Genomic DNA, 17292 nt, shown 5'->3' on the forward strand with positions numbered 1-17292 from the left:
CTACAGAAATTTTAAAATATTTTGGATAATTTCCTGTCGAGAGGCCGAAATTCAGAGGATTTGACTCTCAAAATAATTATTGATTAATTGATTAGTTGTTGATTAATCGTTCCAGACCTCTAATATGTGTTTATACAGTACATATGCAAATGGATGTGTGTCACTGTGTTGAGATCTTGAGTCACTGCTTATAATAATAATAATAATAATAATAATAATAATAATAATAATTTGGATGAAAATAAATCAGAACCAACTGTGCTATATTTCTCCATTGTTCTCAGGATTTGCCAACAATGCTGCCGTGATGTTTGCAATAACCATTTTCCAGCGCTTTTGTCCATCCGAATGGTCTCACAAACAACAATAATGGGAAGGCAGCCCACCGGCGGCGCTCGGCGGTGGCGTCCGTTTGCGTTTGACCCCCGCGGACCCGCATGCCTTTTATTAACACCTGCCTGTTAGGGGAGCGCCGCGCGGCGGCCGCGCGCTGATGAGGGAAACCTGGAGCGAGTTCAGGCCGTGTCAGTCGCCGTTTGCTGTTTCCATTTCACACATGATTAATCTCTCTGTGAAGACTTGGGCCGGGCGGGCGGGCGGACGGGCGGGGTGTGTGCGCGCGCCTCTTCCGTGCGCCTCTCCCGCTGGCTGCACTCTGGCTGCCTGACTAAAAGGCCTTTAGAATTCCTGCGGAGAGAGATGCGGCCAGAGCGAATGCAGCTGGCTGGGGGTCAGCGTGTGGAGCTTTTTGCTGCCATTGTGTAATTGAGGCTCTGGCAAGGTTTTTTTTTTTTTTTTTTCACCTCACTTCTTTCAAAAGCCAGTGTGATGGTGAAGTGCGCTAAGGGTACGGGGAGGGAAAGGGAGTGTTTGAGGGGGTGGGGGAGTTTTCATATGAAGAGGCAGGTCAAGTTGATAGGAACAATGAGAACGCGTTGGGCTAATTTCTGCGGCGATAAATCAACAATAATAGGCTCCGTTACAACTTTTCTATCTCCAGGCCTCCCATTCTCCACCCCTCTTCCTGTCAAGAACCACTCTCGACTCTACTCTCAAGTATTCGCCATACAAGCTGTCACATATACGGCCCGCGGCCCAGAACCAGCCCGTCATGGCGTCCAATCCAGCCCGTGGGGATACAACGCGTTGTATTTTTTCGTTTTATTATATAATGAAAGTCTAATTTTGCTAATTTTGTCCACCAGAGGACAAACTGACGACCACTTCAATGGCCTTTGATGTTTGTTTTGCACACGACTAAATGGCTCTCACAAACTATTGAAACCCTCACACACACACACAGTATGTTGTTTTTTCTTACATGCGCTACTGAAATGCTCTCACATTCATGACCGAAACACTGAAAGAATATCGAATCCCTTGTCATCCACACACACACTACTGGAATGCTCTCACACATATAAAGCTCCCTTGTGAGGAGTAAGCGGTTAAGTGGATGGATGGATGGATGGATGGATGGATGGATGGATGGATGGATGGACATATCAAACTGAAACTCACAATACTGGACAGTTTTTTCACATGCACGACTAAAATGCTTGAATACACATTCTCCCACTACTGATTTTTTTTTCAGGGGGATTCAACACTGAAAACTTCTCATTCTCACACAAATCACTCTCTCACAACACTACAAAAATTACTACTGAAATGTTGTCACAGTAGCAACTCAAACACCCTCTCAGACACTACTGAAATGCTTTCTCTCAATCCTGAATCACACCCAGAAATGCTACTAAAATGTTCTCTGAGGCACTAGTGAAATGCTCTCACACACTACTGAAACTCTCCCACTACTATCTCACTCTTTCGCTTCTCCTAGACACTACTGAAACTCTCTCTCTCTCTTTTCTCAACTGCAGATTTTACTACATGAATGCTCTCACAACCTCACGCTCTACTAAAACTTTCATGCTACAAAAATGATACACATTAATGAAAGGCTCTCACACTCTACTACTGGAAGACTCATACACACAACTTACACATGCAGTTATAAAATGCTCTTACTACACAACCGAAACACTCTCAGGCACACTACCACAAATTCCTCACAAACGCACTCCCAAAACACTCACACTTACATACTTAAAATGATCTCCATACACTCTATCAAAAAGCAAAGCAGATACTGTAACATATCCGAGGAAGGACCCGTAATTTACACCTAACGAAGCAACTTCCAATTAGTTCTCGGCTATTTCAAATTTCCGTCCTCGTTTCTTCTGCTCAAACAATCCCGGCAAACTATGAATGTTCAAAACCGTGACTGTAGTCTGAGACTCCCCAGTGGGAATTTGTCAGGATTTCAGGAATGGAAGGAGGTCTGGTGCACGTCGTCCCCGTCAAAGACTCGACATTCCTGCTCCAATGTGAGCGCAGTCATCGGTCATTGTTTGGCATGAGGATGCCTCGCATTGGGGAAACAATTAGCACACGGCCTGCTGGGTTTATATTCTTTTTCATCTTCTTTAATGGCTTCTCGCTCACACGCTTTTCTTTTAACCCCAAACAGGACCTAATGTGCAAACTCCAGTAATGGATGACAGGAAACACGTCTTTTCATGTCAGATTCAAAACCAACTGCTAATTTGCGGTTTTCTTATCTTATGTGCAAATCTAATAAAAAGAGTCTTAAATTGGCTTTTTTTGCACTACAGCCCACCATAGACATTTTTTCTTTTCATGGATTGAAGTATTATATTTGAACATGAGCAGTGGACCAGCACATGTAAAGAGATGAAATAATACTCACAGGAAAATATTGTTTATCCTTTGCGACAAATATTACATTATTGCCATTCTATTGCTGCATTCGAGGAAGGTGGAAAGTCTGACATATCACACTTGGATTCTCTCAGTTCCGACCTCAAAGCGTTCAAGGAAAATGTAAAAACAACAAAGATGGCTGATTCCGGTAAATTGTTTGTCGTTCTGGTTAACACAATCAGCCAAAATCACGTTGGGTAAAGCTACTTTTTTTTTCGAATAACTTCACTTATAATAAATGAATAGATAAATATCTTGCTAAATTGTGTTTCACCATTCACGGTCTTTGTCTCTACGGGGTTTGTCATTGTCGAATGACGTCAGACTTAAACCGGTCGTTGAAGTCAAGACTTCGCAACTCAAGGGGCATTCCCGCGCATACTTCCTGGTATGAAGTTCTACTTCCCAACTTTCTCGAATGCAACATAAAATGTTACTAAAATAAAAATAAAAATTTTACTCAAATATATACATACCTATAAATATCAAAATCAAAGAAACTGATAGCTTGCATTTTTTACATTTTTTTTTTTTAAGTATGATACAAATTGAAAGTCACAAATGTTTTGCTTCATTTCCAAAGAGTTCAAATTTCGTTAGTTATTTAATAGTTATTGACAGCATTCACATTGGAGGTACGATTTCGAGTCGTTCGGGGCCTTTAGACTTGCCATTCCCGTCCTTGGGCAAGTCGGCACAAGACAAAAATGACATAATTTCATGGAAGCGCAATGACACATGGTGCTATCATTCTGCCAGTCGCACGCCACCCAAGCTCTGAACAAATGTGAAGCGGATGAGCTGGAGGCAGCGATCCGGTTTCATCTCTGCAGTCATAAGACATATAAACATGACATATAACCATCATTGAAGTCGCGTCTCTTCACCCGTCCTATTTTTCTTTTATTGCTTTTACTGAACTTTTATGATGCATTGATCACTTTCTTCTTGTTCATAAGTGATATTTCCTCAAACGTGTCGCTGCCGCCATGTTGTGTAAGCATGGATGATGTCATTCATGTAAGTCTTGAGTCAATTGTCCTAGTTTGGGAGGCTGTCAGTCAAGGAAGAAACAGGTTGCTGCAGAAAGAGTGTAAAGACAAAAAAAAGTGGATATATTGAAAGACGGGGCTCACTTCCATTCATTTGAATGTAACTGACTTGTGTAACTAACTACTGAAATGTTGTCACTCACTAATGAAATGCTCTCATGTGCACTACTGAAACGCACGAATACTCATTACTTTTCGTAATCACTCACAGTCTCAGACACACTAATGCGATGCTCTCACACTTTATGGAATCATTTTCACAATGACTACTGAAATGTTCTCACACTCACTACTAAATTGCTCCACTGAAACACTCTCGTTCACATTCCCCAATTGTCACACACTACTAAATATTCTCACACACTACAGACACACTGTCATACACACAAGTAAAATCGTCTCACGTACTACAGAATGTTTCTCACACACACTGCTGAAACTTTATCATACACAACTGAAACACCCTCATTAAGTATTGAAATGTTCTCACACACTAATTAAATGCTCTCACACTTTACAAATCACTTTCACATTAACTACTGAAGTGCTCTCACAAACACTACTAAATTACTGTCATACACACCACTGAAACACTCTTGAATCCATTCTCCAAATGTCACACACTACTGAAATATTCTCACACACTAGTACAAACTTTCATGCACTCTACTGAAATGCTCTCACACACTACAGAATTGGTTGCTCACACACACACACAACTGAAATTCTCTGACATACACCTATGAAAGTTTCTCACACACACAATAAACTCTCTTAAATACTGAAGTAATCTCACACTTATTATGTCCTCACACACGACTGAAATGCTATCATGTAAACTTCTGAAACGCTTACACACGTTGCTGATGTTTTTTTTACTCACGTTACTGAAATCCTCTCATACTGTACTCACTTCTTGCATTGACTACAGAAGCCTTGAAGTGCCACATTACTAAAATGCTGTAATACACACTAATGAAACGCTGACATATATCTAACTGAAACACTCGGGCACATTCCAGAAACACTTTGACTACTGTTTTGTTTTTGTTTTTTTTCTTTTACCACGTTCACACAACTGAAGCAAACTCCTTCACCATGTAAGTATTGCCCCTTGGTCAGTATCATGAACAACCTTTACCTAGTACCTGCAAACAAATGACAACACATCAGTTTGTTGGCCCCTGGATGAGTGTTTGCCGATGTACTGAGTCTGACAGTGTCACTTAGTATGCCCCAACACAACATCCTGCCCTGCAAACCCTAAACAGCCGGCAAAACTTCATTAAGCACTTCATCGAGCATATGGTCCCCATTTTCCAACAACATTTTCTCAATTCCATACAATATCAAAGAGAGTGAAGGCCCTAAATATCAAAACAGCAAATATAAGTATGTTCAAAGCAAAAAGTCATTAATACCATCTGCTGATGCTCAGTAAATCACAAGGAGGGGGGGTGGGTCTACTCTTCTAGGGACGGTTATATTGAAGATGGCTTTTACTGCACATATTTAGCTTTGTTGCCACATGTTTCTCACAATTGTAGCATTAGTGGCATGCTTTACAAGTGGCACTAGTAGCTCGGAAATCCCCACAAATAACAAATACTTTGTCCAAATAGGATGGATAAGAAATGTTTCATTTTTCTTTTTTTCACTTAAGTATTCATTAATAAATTGTATATCGTACTACCCTTAGCATCCTTGTTTGTTTGCTTGCTTGTTTGTTTGTTTGTTTGTTTGTTTGTTTTTATAATAACTGAGCACTTCACTTGGCTAATGCTAAATTAGCTATGATTGTTCTGCGCCACACCTCCGAGTTTTGACGTTTGAAATACTGTGGAAGACAAACGCTCCTGAGGTTACACGGTTTGTAATTTGGCCAAAACGATCATGAAAATGTCTCATTAATGCTTGACGTTCCCTAAAATTTCTCAAAATGAGTTGGTGACTTACTGGATGACCTCGCTGCTGGTTTGGGGTGACTGGAAGACTGTTAAGCTAACAAGCTAGCCCAATGACACTGTGGAAATGTACTGTACCAGCCAGCTACCGGAGGCTTTAAGCTTTTGTGGCTCAAAAATATTGTAATGTGTGGACGTATGCTAGTCACATGAACATAAAAGTGACAGAACAATTTTATTTTAATGTTGCAGTGATTTTAACCTGTATTTATTTTTTTCTTATAAAAATTTAAGCCTGCAGTTTAAACATTGTTCAATGACACTTTATTCACCACACTTTGAGAATCGCTGCTTTACCATATATACACACGTTTATCACCTGTTACAGTATCAACTAGCTCACCGAAATTTCACTTTTCCAATATCATTATCAGTTTCTTGTATCACAACATGGGCACTCATTCACCTGTGATTGTTAAAATGTTCCTGGCACGAAATCCTGTGTGACTGTCAGACAGAGGGAGGAGGTAGTGAAGTCGTAAATCAAATGATTCACGGCCTGTGCGATAGCTAGCCTGAGTCGGAAGAGTTTTGTGTGCGTGCGTGCGTGTATGTGAATGCATGTTTCCTTTTTTTTTTTTTCCCCCCCGAACTGTGAGAGATGCAATAAATCAGAACGTTTGAAACAGTATACTGCTGCAGGGTCTCCAGGGCGCCACGATGAACAATGTTGACATCAAAGTGTTGATGTTTGACAAGTGATGAGTCACTTCCCTTGTCCAGAGAGGAGCTCACACCTGTATGGAGATGATTACAGGTAGATCTGGCTGGCCCTAATTGTACAATAAACGCTTGCTCTCAGCCCTAATGGCAGCCGGTCTGCAGCCGAGACGCCAGACTGCCATTTGCCTGTCGCCAAGCTTCCGTGTGTGATTTTTTATATTTTTTTTTCCCCCTCTTCTCCCTTTAAACGCAGTTGAGATGATGATATGGTTACAGACTATTCAAAGCAAACAGCTAGACAAATTGCAATCTCAGCTTTAATGTCTGAAAGGAAAAAAGTGATTCACAGAATGAGGCAAATAAGCCAATTTTATCTGTGACGCTAAGAACTGTCATTCAAGACATTTTCACCGATTTTTATTCAATGCACATTCTCAGCAAATGTTTGAATTTTAAGGTGTTTAAATTCATTCATTTGATCAGTCATGTATTAATTTGAACTTAATGCATCATTTTATTAGTTTTGTGAAGACATTATGGTATATAAGCAAAGGTCAACTGGATTTACACTGGATTGGATCACTGGGCAAATACAGAAAAATAACAGTTGTTTTCTTTATTTTTTTTAGGGTAATTTCTCTTTCTGCTGCCTGTACACTATTGGGACAATATATCAATACTGTATTGTTGCAGGGTGTCCTTTCTATTTCGTTTCAGGTATCATTCGGACAGACACTGGAACTCAGCATCAGCAAGAGGTATGAACATTAATTTTGAAAAATGTATAAAATTCAAAATTGTCCTAATCCTTGTGATTTTAGCCTCTCAACAGTAAATATTCACAGATTTGTCAGATCTGTCGACTGAAAATGACATCACAGTTGCTCAGGTAACAAACCAATCATGGTTCAACTTGCGAAAACAGGTGAGCTGTGATTGGTCGTTCCCTGAGTCATTTCCACTGGACAGCAAGTGGCAAAATGTCTGCCCCTGACATGGATAAATTGGTGCATTTTGCTGATTAATTCCTATTTCAAAAACGTAATATTAAGCAGAATTACGTATTTAGATGAGTGAAGGCGCAAATTGTTAAAAATATTTTTATCTATATTTTGATGGACACTGTCAGTGTTTCATTATTTATAAACATTAGACTTGCAGTGTTTCTTTCATCCATGTTGGGGTTCAAACCTTCAACCATCCAATTCCATAGTGCTTGCAGCTCCCTGCAGCTATTTTCGTCTAAGTGCTGTTCGGCCAAGTGCATTTGCCCATGTCCAAATCTCTCTCAGTATTTTTTGGGGGAAGGTTGTTTCTCCTCAGTTCACACACATCAGAGATAAGAACTCCAGAAGCTCCAAAAATGGCCCATTTTCAAACGAGATCATCCTGCTTGGAGTTCACAAGCCACGTAGCAAGCTGCCCTTGTTTAGAGAAGAATGCGCGGTATTAACTTTAGAAAAGCATCATTAATGGAAAGGATCAGACGAGGAGCAAGGCCGGCTTTTATCCCCAGGTTCTCTGCTGGAGACAGTACATCATTTAGCGTAGAGAGGGGGGCACATGGCTCCAATCCTATACGGCGCATGTGTATGAGAACGCATCCATGCGCATGTTTGAAGTCTGTTTCCGAGGCGACTCCACGCTCATTTGGGTGCAGGCGTAATTGCGGTGTGGAGATCAAAGGCGCGCTTGGCCCAGTGATGTTCCAGAGGAGACTTTAGCGCGCAGCCCTCTCCTCCGTGCAACAGGGGCCCGCCCGCTGCTCGCCGACCCCCCTCCCCTCCGGCCCTGCGCTGCCCCTGCACATCCCTGCTCGTAAAAAATGATTAAGGCGGCGCATTTGTCATGTGTTTATGACTGAGAGGCATTGCGTGATAGGGAATGGCATCTACGTGAGTCTATCGAGAGGCTTTCGTCTCGTTTTGTCGACAGACATTTCCTATCGTGGAGTTTGTTTGTGAGAGAGGCTCATTAAAGCCTCGGTGATGATGTGGTGGTTTCAGCCTTGCCAGCGTTGGCATGTTTTCACTCATCACTTAAGATATTGTTTATTTTACAAGGCATCGACATCTTTATCAGCACAGTGAAGCCCCCGTTGATCACTGGTTGTGTTGTGGAATATGTGACACATTAAGATCGTTCGTTTGTTTTCGCCCTCCCACACTTATTAGAACACAGTTTCACTTAAAATACAGTTTTTAAAGAATACTTGAGCACTTATTCTCACTCTGTCACGTAGACAGTTCTCAAAAAAAGGCAAAACGTGCTAGCTTGTTTATTTGCGACTTCCGTTTTTTTGTGAGGCTGACACAGGAAACGAGACAATCAAGCGGAGTAGATTTTTACACCCAAATTGTTTGGGTTTGGTGTACCGGAAGTCCGCTAGCTTAATGCTAATCGATGGGCAAATAGAAATTAGCATAGCTGGTGATAGATTATTGCCAACAGCCTCTTAAAATATTGACCACTCTGTCGCATATTGTCACCCTTTTCCTGTCTTTGTAGCAAACCCCTTCTTTGACAGCCGCACCATGTTTTTGTGGTTCAACAAAAAATAATACAGTAAGTATAGCATATCACACATATAGCACATGTGTTGCATTAGCTACTTTCATCTTGTTACCCTTCATTACAGTTGTTTTGTTGTTTGCCTCCATCTGCTCCCATCGTGGTTTCGAATAACAAACTACCCCAAAGCACCTCAGCTGGCAATAAACACGCAGGGTCAACAACGTTAGGTACACCTGCGCTAGATAATAAGATTCGATTGATCCAAAAGGCAGTCTTGTCACAGGTAACACTCGTGCAGTGCTTTGATTGACAAGTCGGAGAGGGATTAATTTAATACTGTTTATTATGGTGGCTGCACATGTTTGTTTAGAACTACAGACTGTGGTTACACTTAAGCCACTTGACAGTAGGAAAAATACACATATGAAGCACTTCTCAGTATGTTGCAGTTCAGTTCTGCGCCACAAATTAGACCAGTGGTTCCAAACCTATTTTTTCTTGACTACCCCCAAACTTTTTTGTCATACCATGAGTGCCCCCTCTTATAGGTGTTGACAAGTCTCCTAAAATATAGAACACAATACAACTATTAAATGAAAGTCATTTTATTTTGTCTCTTTAATGTAAATTCAAAATATTCCCAGGCATTGTCTTCTTTTTAACACAAATAGAAACATAAGCAATGCTGCCTTGAAGCGAGTAATATAATTTTAAACAAAAAATATGATATATATATATATATATATATATATATATATATATATATGTGTGTGTGTATACCACAATGTAACATTTACTACACAAAAAAACAGCTAATTTGAATAATTCCCCATTAAACCGAAAACGTTATATATCAGCAACAAAACACTTAAAGGGATACTTCACTTATTTAGCCCATTGTAGCAATAAAAAGTTAATATTTTGTCTATAATTAATTTGATACTTTCATTATTTTTCACGTACAATTAGTACCTTTGAAAACACATTTTGCAACTTGTTGTCGATTGAAAATGACATCACAAGGGCTCAGGTAACCAATCACAGCTCAGCTGTTTTCTAGGTTTGGTCATGTGACATTCACAAGCTGAACTGTGATTGGTTACCTGAGCCCCTGTGATGTCATTTTCAGTCGACAGCAAGTTGCAAAATGTCTTTTTAAAGGTACTAATTATACATAAAAAATAATAAAAATATCAAATTTATTATAGGCAAAATATTAACGTTTGACTGCCAAAAATGGCTAAATAAGTATCTCTTTAACAAGAAAAAAATTTAAAAAAAAATTAAATATATATATATATATATATAATAAATTTTCCTTTTTTTTTTAAACTCAGCCATCTGAGCTTAAATATTTACTTATCATCTTGGAGATAAATTATTAAATCTTTCAACGTACCTCTGAAATCTGCTCTGGTTGAGAAATCACTTAATTAGACAACCACAGTAATAATATCATTGTTAATCAAAACGGTATTGTCATTGTAATTGGCAGATTTTTGTGTTCAGTAAATGTATTCACTTTACATGTACAGTATTTTGTCTCTCAAGTTAAGCCAGCCATCTCTCTTCTAAATGCTAATTATATTTTGATAGAAAAAAAAGGAAAGAAAGAAAGAAATACGACCCCATTGTAAAAGTACTTTGTTAGTGTGAGCATAAAGCACGTACAATCGAAAGCAGTAAAGACAAAAAGAGTGCAAATGGGAGTAAATGGACCACAAGATCACAGTGGTTCACACAATGAACACAACATCCTGTGGCCACTGGCAAAACCAAATGTGTAAACACATCTGAGAAAACGCTGTTCTTCACATTTAAGGACTCTTTATTCATTCCAGAGTGCAGAAATTCACATGCGAGAACAGTTCAAGATTGTACAAGTAACACAATAACCAAGCAGTCAAGTATTAAGACAAAGAGCACAGTGCACATGCCCCAAAATACACAAAGTGAAATTATTTACAAATGTCATTGTTTTTAAGATTGTCAAATTCGACCTTTGGTCTACTGTTTATGATTTGACATAGACTCTTATAATAAGGATGTTCGAGGCTGGAATGTAATATGTGTGAATGGAAAATGAACCGTATGTAAAGCGCATGTACTGCATTTGGCCTGTAGGAGGAGCTTTGACAATTAAAGTGAAGGATTTACCTGCTCATGTTATCCTCACACAGGATAGATTCTTTAAGGTGCTCATATACAATTCAAGATATTAGCTAGGTTTCTTCTCTCTGTAGCTATTACTTAATGATTGATGACATAATAAATAATAATAATAATAATAATATAACATAAGTGAAAGCCGCCAAATTTGTCCTGTATAAACATTGTCTTGAAATTCAAGACATTTGTCTCCTTACTAACCTATACTTGTAGCTCCTGTTATATGACCATCTGGGATGTAGTACATGTCATGGACCCTCTTTTATACACTTTCCCAAGCTAAGATGTACACGCTACAGGCCTGAGTCAGCCCTAATGGATCCCTTCAGCAAGTTGTTTCAATAACAACACAAGAGGCTAGGCGCTAAAACAGAAACAGATGGCCATCATAAAGTCCTCGCAGTCCAGTCGGGCCACTTGTTGACTGTCCCTCGTTTCCCCGCTAATGAAAGGACAGTTTTGACCATGTTGTCTCATGTTGTCTCCTTTTGGTGTTTTGTGCTGGTCAAGCCTTGGTGCCAGCTCTGCGGCTATAATGAGATGGCAGACTAACAGTTTGTCCTCTGATGATTCTGCATGGAGTCTGTTTGCTCTCCACTAAAAGTGGGCACGTCTCGGTGCTTTATGAGGCCTAAATCGGACTCGGAGTGTCCAGCAGTTTGCAATGCAGGAAGAGAAGTTTGTTACATGTTAACATCATTATTACTATAACTAGGGAGGGGAGAGTAGCATCGGGGCGATATACAGCCTTATATTAAGTGTAGAGTTACCAAAATTAATCGACAAGTAATCAATTGTCAAATTAATTGACAACTATTTTAATAATTGGGTAATCGTTTTTAATTGCTTTTTAGTTTTTTTCAGCATATCAACAATAATTGTTGACTAATTTCTGTAGTCCTTCATGAAAGAAGGCTGATTATCTTCTGTGTTTAATCAAAATAAGACCTTGGAAAACAATGACCGAACCGATAACGTAATACATCAATCCCCTTTTTTTAAATTACCATACAAATACAAAGTACGAAATAAACACCACTCACTGGTTAATTAACCATAATCAGGGGAAAAAATGCTTTTGAAATACACTTTATTGCTAAATTGAAATGAATCGGATTAATTGATTGAATAATCGACAGATTAATTGATTCTAAAAAAAAATTTGATAGTCATAGCGCTAATATCAAGGTATTGGTGGTTCCGACGGTGGCCGATGTTATTAAAACTAAATTAAAAGAATAGAAAATTGCTCTTAATTTAATGCAGTTTTAACCAAAATGCTATTTTGGGATATTTGGGTCTTTCATTCAAATTATCTGTCATTTTTCCCCCCTGAAAATTCTATTTATCAAAAGTATTAGTGGTCGTGGAATTGGTACTTGGTATCAATATCGGTGATTACTCAAGAGTTGAGAACAAAAAGTGGTATCAACCCTCCCTAACTATAACATCTACATGTTTCCCCTTTTTTTATGAGCTCATCTATGGCTTTTCACGTTATGTGTAAGCATTTAAGCTAGTGGACTTTTATTTGTCAAAATGATATGGTTAGGTTGTTTAATTGTCTTTTTGTTTGTGGCAGTTTTATAGCAAATCTAATTGGGAGTGACAAGCAGCTTGACACAAGCACGCTTTGCCTCTTCTTAGGAGAACTGTGTGACAACAGGCACCAAGAAATTGTTTTAAAAATCATGCTTTAATATTTTTAAATGAGTTTAAAGTTTGTGGGATGGGTGAAACTAGAAACAAAAGTGTTTTTGTGTATTAAAAGGGACTCTGTATGTCACTGATTTTTACCTTTTACCTGCAGGTCAGGAGCGTATTCCTTGTGATAAGTGTGGGTTAACAGTTTTCCTTTTATCGCCTTTGTGAACACACTCGCCTGAGAAATAAATTTAGAGTTGCCACGTGAAGATCCTCAGCGCTCATTATCAGGAATATTGTTTGGCTGTTGTGAACGGAGGGAGGCAAAAAAAAAAAAAATGTTCGAAAGAGAGCATGATTGGCTGATGTTACGTATGTCCTTGATTACTTTGCCTCAGCTTTTATTCTAATAAGTGGCATCCTTTGTACTCCCTGGGACAGCTAAGACAGTCTGACACACGATGGGAATAAATATTGCATGTGGTAGACATTAAGCTGTCATCTTGGGAGTGGGGGGGGGAAGACGAGATGGAGAAATCTGTGTGGCGTTCCTCGGCGCTACACACTTTGCCTGCTCTTGTCACAATTGTCACATGGTGACGACTCCCCCCGCTCTACCCCAGGTCCTTTATTTTCTCTCGCCCAGTCGACTGCTGTGAATGACAGCATGGATAAGAAGAAGGATTTTGGGCGAGGTGCAACACTCCTCTGGGATACAGTTTGAATTTCAGAGTCATTTTAATTTTTTATAACCAGCTATCTGCAATCTGCTTCTTTGACAATCGCGCCATGTTTTTGTGGTTATGTAATAAAATAACACTGTACAGCATGTTTATATGCAGAGCTTCAAAACCCAATACGGGGTTGATGTTTTTTTCTGTTGCAGCTCATTGGTAGATAGTGTGCGACCAGGAGTTGCCAACTGTAAATTTTTTATTTGTCGTGATCCACTTCAGTTGCGTTTAACCGCGTCGCTCGGTGTGCAGTGGGCCTAACGTGCAATTTTTTGGAACATGGGAGGAACTTGCAGTCAGCAAAGAAAATTTACGGAAGGCCTGAGCCGGATGACGTTCGATGATTTTCAACAAAAACTGGGCTGTGCTGAAATCACGGACTTGTATATGAATGGACTGTCAATAGGACCCTCGCAACTGAAGCCAGAGGGCAGCCATCTTACGTTGCCACTTTTATTGACAACTTATTTTTTCCCCCATCTTATTATTATTATTATTTTTATCAGTGCATGTTTTACACTAGGTTCCCTGTATGGCGTCATGAGAGCCTTTTAACTCAACTCAACTTTATTTATAAAGCACTTTAAAACAAGCATTGCTGTATACAAAGTGCTGTACATGAAACAGAAAACAGTCATGCAGTAAAGAATAAGATAAGTAAAATAAGAACAAAACATTTTAAGTATACAAGTAAATAAAGTTTAAATCAATAAATTAATAAGAAGTAGGCGAGTGAATAAATAAATACATAACCAATAAATAAATACATAACTAAATAAATTCATTATAATATGTATTTGCTAAAATGCTTTACATTCATATGAACTTTAAGTGAACTGCTTTTTAGGGTTCCAGACAGTGTGACTGTGTTTAAAATAAGTCGCACCATCTGGGGCAGAAACGGAAACGAGAACTTTCATTGCTAATGGATAATCACATGCTTATTTGCAACACACTTACATCCAAGCAGACAGATGTGTTATTTTTAGATAATGTAGCGCTGCACTATTGCGCTTTCCCCACCCCTTAGTGATGCAATGCTATTTTTTTGTAACCGGACAGGAAATAATCCCCAATAAATAGAGAGGGCGCAAGAGAATTGCCAGAGCATCTTTGACAGCTTGTAGCTGGCAACTCTGCGCTCCTTGCTGCGAGTAAAAATGAATAAGTCTTGTCTTCTCATCCTTGTGTTGTCATTCTTATATGTTTTGGTGTGTAAACCTAACAATATATAAGTCTGTGGCTGAAATACAGTACTTTAGATTTCTTTCTTCTTCTGTCATAGCTACACCATCTCAAAGTAAAGTGTGTCGCTATCTAGTGGTTGAACAGAGAATTACAGTCTGCAGGAGAGTTGCACCAATAATGGGACCGCAGACTTGGAATCTTTGCGATGTATTGGGATTTACCGTATTTACGCCCTTGTCTCAGACGGCAATATTTACAAATATTAAAAATGGCAATAAAATCCCCCTAAAATCGCCATGATTTGGATGTCAAAGATGTCATAGTTTTTCAAGAAAAAAAAAAAAATCTTGTTTCCACTCATGTTTTTTTTTTTTTTTGGTGTGATGTGAGATGACACTCTTAATTAAAGCTGCCCCCATTGTGCACGTATCGAGATGCGTCGCTTTGTAGGCTGAAAGCGGTTGACGATATTGAGCGCTAATGTGCGCGAGCGTGTAAGATCTCCTCGGGAGAAACCGGTGGATGATGCATTTCCATCAAGTCTTGGCCGCGGGGAGCGCCGGGCGTCTGCACGCTCGTCGCTCATGAGCTCACCACTGGGAGGATGAAACGCTTCCCACAGGGCCCCCTTCCTCCGTGACTTCCTGGCCTTAAAAGCTCACACCTCTTCTTTTGCTCTCCCTTAGCAGAGAAAGTAGGGAGGAAGGGGCGGTTGTCGGCCTGCGAGCATCATCTGGAGCAGGTTTTAGGCTCAGGTGCCCGGCCTTTCTTTGTTTGTGTAGTCCAGCGGAGTTAGAAGACCGACCATGTCCATTTTTACACCCTAAAGTGGATGCATGTCATGAAAACGTCGACTTTACTCTCTTTAGTCGCAAAAGCACCACTCTTAAAAGTCAGCCCGTACGAGCATCTCGTCAGGCAGGCCCGGGGTCATTGTCTCAGCTAGCTGCCCTTGTATTCTAGAACCTCCTATTGTTTTCTCCCCCCGAACCATTTAAGCAGATCAAAGCTTTGACAAAGCCACGGGGAAGCCCGAGGCTTGTGGAAACACGGGAATTATGCGACCCCCCTCCGGGTTCAAGACAAATAGGGCAGCCCCGGGGGGTGTCTCCCTGTGGGACATCTCTATTCACATCCAGTTTGTGTGCGACGTTTATTTTTTATTGTCATTTCCCAATTTGAAAGTTCGATGATAGCAATTTTCAATATGGGCTGCTTTCATATCATAGCATGTACTACATCTGAATTTGTACCGGATTTAAAAATGAAGGAAACTTTTTTTTTTTTTTTTTGTCGGAAGGAGCACAAACAGCTTGTCGGCCAAGCATTGTTTGAGCCCACATGCTGGTGAATGATTAGCAGAAATAATGTCCCTGTCACCCTTAATCACATTAAAACGTGGTTAACATTTAATTTTTTTTTTTTCCCCACTTGATATGCAAGAATTTCCACTTGATTTGCGGCAAAGGCCATTGGAATTCCATTATAAAAAGAATAAAAATTTCAGGCTTCATTTGTTCAGAGAGGGGATATAGCAAGGCCAGAAAGTGCTGAATCCTTCTATTAACCCAGCGATGATACTCAATGCTGAGATATAATGATAGGACTGACAAGATTTCACACACACACATACACACATCTCTTTTTTTTTTTTTTTTACTTTGACTTAAGTCAACACCGGTGTGGAATACTTTAGTTAAAATCAAACAATCATTTGGCTCCAATACTTGTGGAATAAAAACAATATTTTGTATGGCAGTTTGCAGTGGTGTGTAATTTCAACACATCATCCTGAGGAGTGTTTCTCATATTTTGCCTTTTTTTTTGTGGCAAAAACGATTGAAACCACTTCAAACTACAAAGACGGTAAATACATTGTTTAATAATAAATATCTCTAGAATTCAGGCCTTGTTTGGTTTGGCTATTTCAGCTTGGTCGTGGCCATTTGTTCATCGTTCACTGCTAATATCAGTTTTTGTCATTCGTCAAATATAGATGTTTTTATTTTTAACTCTTGAAGCTCCATTTTCTTTGCAAAAAGTGCTGGTTGCTTGACAAATATATATATATATATATATATATATATATATATATATATATATATATATATATATATATATATATATATATATTCTCTCCTTTAAAAAAAATAAAAAATACTATTAATAGAGTAAAGTATTTTTACAGTCAACAGGTGCGCTTCCACTTCTTAAATTTAAATGTAATTCTTCTTAATGGACCTAAGAGTCAAGTCAAAATTGTGTTATTCATTTGCCCCAAAACTAGGAACATTAAATGAAATTGCCCCCTTGTACCAAAATAGTAAATAATGTAATCTGGGGGGCGGGGCTTGCTGCTGGAGGAGACAAAAACAAACAAACAAACAAAAAACATAAAATACTAAAATTTCTAATTGTTGAGATAGAATGAAACCCAAATTATGTGAATTAACAAGGAGTTAAAAAAAATGTTATCATGGTTTTAATTAATTTAAAATGTGGCCACAATTAAGCCAAAATACAGTGTATATTTTGGTGTTAACAGTTCATTATTAGAAATGGCTGAGTACCGAT

The 17292-nt window shown here is 39.1% G+C and overlaps 1 protein-coding gene across 5 annotated transcripts in view; it reads left to right on the forward strand.

Annotated features, from left to right (window-relative positions):
- The window catches only part of LOC144030486 (uncharacterized), a 48544-nt gene that overhangs the window by 16521 nt on the left and 14731 nt on the right, over positions 1-17292 (forward strand). For all 5 annotated transcript variants that reach the window (XM_077536841.1, XM_077536842.1, XM_077536837.1 and 2 more), the window contains one exon: positions 7187-7227. In XM_077536841.1, the coding sequence (XP_077392967.1) occupies positions 7187-7227 (41 nt within the window). The remainder of the gene's footprint in view (positions 1-7186; positions 7228-17292) is intronic.

This window comes from Festucalex cinctus, chromosome 11 (genome assembly GCF_051991245.1).
Source record: "Festucalex cinctus isolate MCC-2025b chromosome 11, RoL_Fcin_1.0, whole genome shotgun sequence".
NCBI classification, from domain to species: Eukaryota; Metazoa; Chordata; class Actinopteri; order Syngnathiformes; family Syngnathidae; genus Festucalex; species Festucalex cinctus.